This window comes from Neltuma alba, unplaced genomic scaffold (assembly GCF_004799145.2).
Source record: "Neltuma alba isolate B1F8T4 unplaced genomic scaffold, ASM479914v2 tig00002446_pilon, whole genome shotgun sequence".
Taxonomy (NCBI): Eukaryota; Viridiplantae; Streptophyta; class Magnoliopsida; order Fabales; family Fabaceae; genus Neltuma; species Neltuma alba.
The window spans coordinates 861,548-866,956 of record NW_021632864.1 but is presented as its reverse complement, the minus strand read 5'-3'; the positions used below and the strand labels follow the sequence as shown (position 1 = coordinate 866,956).

At 36.5% G+C, this 5,409-nt stretch overlaps 1 protein-coding gene across 1 annotated transcript; it reads left to right on the top strand.

Moving 5' to 3' along the window:
- Positions 1 to 1,513: 1,513 nt before the first annotated feature.
- Positions 1,514 to 5,409, top strand: LOC114728466 (uncharacterized). Its single transcript, XM_028915382.1, has 4 exons — positions 1,514 to 1,902; positions 2,717 to 2,788; positions 3,251 to 3,874; positions 3,965 to 5,409. Exons 1-4 carry the CDS (start codon positions 1,893 to 1,895, stop codon positions 5,407 to 5,409), a joined length of 2,151 nt encoding a protein of 716 aa, XP_028771215.1. The 5' UTR covers positions 1,514 to 1,892.

Here is a 5,409-nt window from a genome sequence, read left to right as displayed (position 1 = left end):
TCTCACCTTAACTGAATTATTCATATTAGTTTTTAAATATTTAAAGTTTATTCTTTTCAATAAAAACTTTTTTTAACTCTTTCAGCATCTATTATTTTTAAATTTCAAGGTTTTTTTAGTAAAAACCCTTTTACATGATATTTAATAATGATGATATAATATTTTTTATGATATGTATATTTTTAGAGATATGTAAATATTTTATACACATGAGATAACTTTGTTTTTTTTGTATTCATAAATTACAAAATAATAATTTTGATATAAATATAGAAATAAAATAATAAAAAATAAGTACATATTTGTCAATTTATAATTAGTTCTCCTCCCCCTTCCTCAACCAAACAAGAAACATTTTCTCCTCTCTTTTCCCCTCTAACCAAACAACAGTCATAACCTCCTCTTACCTTCACTCACCTTCACCCCCTCCCTCCCATTGAACCAAACAAAACTTGCGGAGCTGAAGGTGCCTCACCTCTGATCAATCGATCCATATACCACATTATATACAAGTTTTAATAAGCGATGCTAATTATAAATAGTATTATTCATTAATTTAAATGAGTATAATATATTTTTTAATTATATTTATGAGTTACTTTCAACATGTTTTATCAGAATTAAGAAAAACCTCAAATCTTATTAATTGTCTTAAAATTTAATAATTTTATTTCTATTTAACATACACTTAAAAAATTACAATCTATACAATAAAATAATATATTTATCCTAACAGTTTAATAAATTAACTTATATTACTAGAGGAATGCCACTCTTTTTTTTTTAATGATAAGTCACTTGTATATAAAGTGTTTGATTCTAAATATTAGTCATTGATAAGGTCGTTTTCTAATTTTATCTTTATTTATTTTTGTTAAGGAAAAAAAAAAAGAAAAGAGAGGTGAGAATGATTTGTAAATATAAAGGAAGGAAAAAATTTTGATTGGGGTAAAATTGAAAAAAATTATCAATTTAATACATTTCTTGATATATAAATAAGTATGTGTCATAAGTTACTTATAATAAGTATGAGGGTAATATGATTTATATATGAGTTAATATGATATTTAGTTTCTTAAATTTTAAATAATAGGTTTTAGTTTTTCAAGTGATAAAATAATTTAAGTTTTTATTGAATTATAGAGATTAATATTTTAATTAAAAATAAACTTGAGAAATAAAAATCTATGATTTAAAATTTAAAATCCGAGGGATCAAAATAAAAATAAAAACAAATTTAAAGATTAACAATTCCATTAACATTTTATTTATTTATTTATTTAATTTTGTAAAGTCTTGAGGGAACAGGCGAGGGAGCGAGGCGCTAGAAGATCAGCGCGTGGGTACAGAAATTCTGATACATCAATTTCAATGGGGCCAACTGCCATAAGGCCTATTGCCATGGGGTCAGACAAGGTCATTGGGTTTTCCCCCAGCTTTTTTTAGAGCTTCGCATCTTGTCGTTGCTGCTTCGCTTTTGCTTGCTTCTCTTCACACTCACTCTTCTACAAAATCATTCCTCTCCTTTCATTCCTCTTCTCTCATTCTCTTCCTGTTCCATACCGTTTCATGTTTCATCTGAATCACACTCAGTAGTAGCCTATTTTCTTTCCCATTTTCCAGAATCGCCCGGACAAAAAGATGCCCTCCTCGTTTCTCTTCACCAGTGTCTTAAGATCTCCCGCTTTCCTCACGTCCCCTTCCGCACAAGTTCCCCATTTTCCTTCTGCTTCTGCTTTCAATGCTGGTCATTGTCATCTTCCATACCCATTGCCACGCATGGGTTAAAGAATGTGGGTTTCGTTGTTTTGGGACTTGGGAGATCTTTCAATCAAATCCTACCAAGTTTTCAGCTTTTCTGGGTTTCGTTCAGCATCCTTTCGCTGGTCGCAATGCAATTAGGTGGATTCACTTTTGACCTGTTCATTTGTTTGTGGGAATTATTTAATGGTTTTTTGGGAATGGTGATTAGCATTATATTAAAATTATGGCGTTTTTTGGTTGTCTGTCCTTTCCTAAATGGGATTCCATTTGGATAAACTATTCTATGGGAAGTTGGGAATCGGGTAATAACTAGACATTTTGCCCCAATCAATGTAGCTGTATATTCCTCTTCTTTTCATTTTTCGGGCTCTCCGCAATGAGATCGGATTAAGCACATTAATTCTGATGATTTTTGTGATGTATTTCAATTCTCTTAAATACATGGATGATACATTTTATTGTTCTTCTGTAAGTCTACATATATTCAGCCTCTTGATGATGTAGCGTTTTACAACTCTGTCCAAATCGCAAGCTTGGACAAAATGGTCAATGATGATTAAGCCTATGAAGTTGTCCCCTAAAATCCTTTGATGTTGTCATTAGTTTTGCCGGAGGACGAAATCTATTTAACCATCCTGGTTTATGATAAAGTATTGTTTCTTATTATTACTTCAACTACAACATCGGTATACAGCATTTTGATTTGCTTCATAGTGAAGGTTTTAGATGGTTCAGACGTGGCCTGTATTAAAATCTGATGCTCTTTGTTGCATAAGTTCCTTCTGTGCTGTCTATTCTCCAGACTGTGCATGCATTGAGAAATACCATATTTTTCAAGATACAGATTTTCTCACTTTCAAGGAATTCGGAGTACTTCATTTGATTAAGATATAATTGTACAACTGTTAATTAGATTTATATGGTGCATAACATTATTGATTCTGTTCATCAGGTTATCCGCAAAATGATTTGGACTTATCTCCTGGAAAAAGCTTGGATGGAAGTTTCAGGAAGTCTAGTTCTGGTTTGCATCAATAACTCTTTTCTTGCTTAGATTATTTCCCCTGTATATAGTTTAGGATATTCTCTGTGTCTACTTATGCAAGTTGCAGCGTATTCATTTTTGGATTCTCTTATGAAAAATTAGAAAGTGATCCGTTATTGTATGAGAAAATTGACAGGCGAATATTGTTGCTTTAATTGTTCCAAATTCTAATAAGTAATAAATCATATTGCTTAAGAGTCTTGATAATTGTCGGTGGAAAGAAGTTTTGCTGCTAAACAAGCTTGTACTAGTCAATGCACATCCACAAGTTCTCCTTGTTCAGTTTGTAAACTTGTGCATCATGCTTCATTATCTCAGTATTTTTACGGAATGTAACAGCTGCACCATTCAAGCCATCCTAGGACTATTTTTTTTTGCGTTCTAACGAATAGCTACAATTCCTATTATTGATGAGTAGTGAAATGGTTTTCCATGTTGCAGTTATCTCAGCTGCTCATAGTGTCTCTGCAACTTCAGGAACTAGCAAGTTTGTTCCTATTTCCAGAAGAGTATACAGAGGGCTCAAGGACTGTGGAAGAAAACTTCTTGACCTGGATATTTTCACACAAAATCTCGAGGATTGGGTTTTGGAGAATCTACATGCTAACTCAGAGGAAAGGAAGCAATATTTCAGTTCTCCCTTCACAACCAGTGAGTTGCGTAAGCTTGATTTGGCATTGGAGGGGGTTTCATTCCAACAACTGGTACGAATGCCAAACTCCTCTGAAGTTTCTGATGATCTTATTGAAGATCATCTCATTGAAGATCAGTATCTAGCAGTTGAAGACTTCCTTCACGCCACTATCATTGGCCTCTGGCGTACATTTTGGCATAAAAGCGGGCCTCTGCCACTTTTTGTGTCTTGTACCTCTCATCCTGGTTCCAAGTTCTACAGTGTTGAAAAGGCAATATCAAGGGGAAGGCTTAAGGAACTGCGTGGCTTAGCTCTGATGGCAAAAACTGGGTGTGATTTGAAAGCTAGATGGGATCAAGTGGTGTCATTTGCATTGTTTAGGCCTGAAGTAATATCAGAAAATGGGCTGAGAATTTCTTCTCGCACTATATGTGAAGCTCTATTTTATGGTTTCCATGTTCTTGTTAATCGTAGTTTGAGCAAGATTAACTCTGTCAATAGTGATTCTGTCTTCCTTCTAGTTGTAGATTCCAAGCATGGAGGGGTCGTGAGGTTGAGTGGTGACCTTGGCAAACTTGATTTATTAAACTCCAGCAATCCGTACCAATCTGTGACTGAATGGATCAAAACCTGTGCTGATGTTGGTGTCACCCCAGCAGAATCAATATGGAACCGACTAGGAAATGCAAACTGGGGGGATATGGGAACCTTGCAGGTACTCTTGGCAACTTTCTATTCTATTGCTCAATGGAGGGGGCCGCCAAGAAAGTCAGTAGCTTCACTAATCTCAGATCATGGCCTTCGCCTTCAAAAGCGCAGAACCGAGTGCTGTATTATTGAGAGTGAAAATGCACTGATTCCTTACCAAGGATCAGCTAACTATGAAGCTGGAGAGATTGTTGAACTCGACGAGAATGATTTCTTTCTTAGGAAGCAAACATCACGCCTGAAGCTTAAGCAGGGCGATGTATTGCTCTTGGAAGATCCACAACAAGGTCAGAGAAGTTTCCAGATTCAGGAGTCTGTTGTAGGAGGGAACTATTTTCTATATAGTGCTGTCTCTCTTGATCATCCCTCAGAGTTATTGACTTTATATGTGGGCGCCCATCCCTCTAGACTTGAGCCTTCTTGGGAGGACATGAGTCTCTGGTACCAAGTACAACGTCAAACAAAAGTCTTAAATATTTTGAGGAATCAAGGAATCAGAAGCAAATATCTGCCGGAAATCATAGCCTCTGGTCTGATTTTACATTCTGGTCCCTGCAAGAAGGAGAGTCCTGGAGGAAGGTGCGATCACCCATGGTGTGGGACCCCCATACTTGTTACGTCTCCGGTAGGGATGCCACTTTCATCTGTAATTGCTTATGAAGGTCAGTTCTCAGCTGATGAAGCAATTCGCTGCTGCCGGGACTGCTTAGCTGCTCTAAGAAGCGCAGCCATGGCTAATGTCCAGCATGGTGACATTTGTCCAGAAAATATAATACAAGTTGCTGAACAACATGGTTTCAAAAGTCGATATGTCCCCATATCTTGGGGTCGAGCTGTGTTGGAAGACAGGGACAGCCCTGCCATAAACTTGCAATTCTCATCATCCCATGCTCTTCAACATGGGAAGCTGTGTCCCTCATCTGATGCAGAAAGCATTGTCTATGTCCTCTATTTCATTTGTGGAGGGACGATGCAGCAACAAGACTCCATAGAATCTGCTCTACAATGGAGGGAAAGAAGCTGGGCGAAGCGAACAATACAGCAATATCTTGGGCAGGTTTCTGCAATTTTGAAGGCATTTGCTGATTATGTGGATAGCCTTTGTGGGACGCCATACCCAGTTGATTATGATATATGGCTGAAGAGGTTGAATAGAACTGTGGAAGGATCGTCAGATAGAGGTAAAATGATTGAAGAAGCGGCCATAACATTGAGACTAGAGGATGCTGCAGAGTCTTCTGGAGCTTTTGGGCCTTGA

Coding starts and splice junctions, on each gene's coding strand:
- LOC114728466 (XM_028915382.1), top strand. Junction 2,789..3,250: donor TTTCAGGAAGTCTAGTTCTG/GTTTGCATCAAT, acceptor TCCATGTTGCAG/TTATCTCAGCTGCTCATAGT. Junction 3,875..3,964: donor AATTTCTTCTCGCACTATAT/GTGAAGCTCTAT, acceptor TCTTCCTTCTAG/TTGTAGATTCCAAGCATGGA.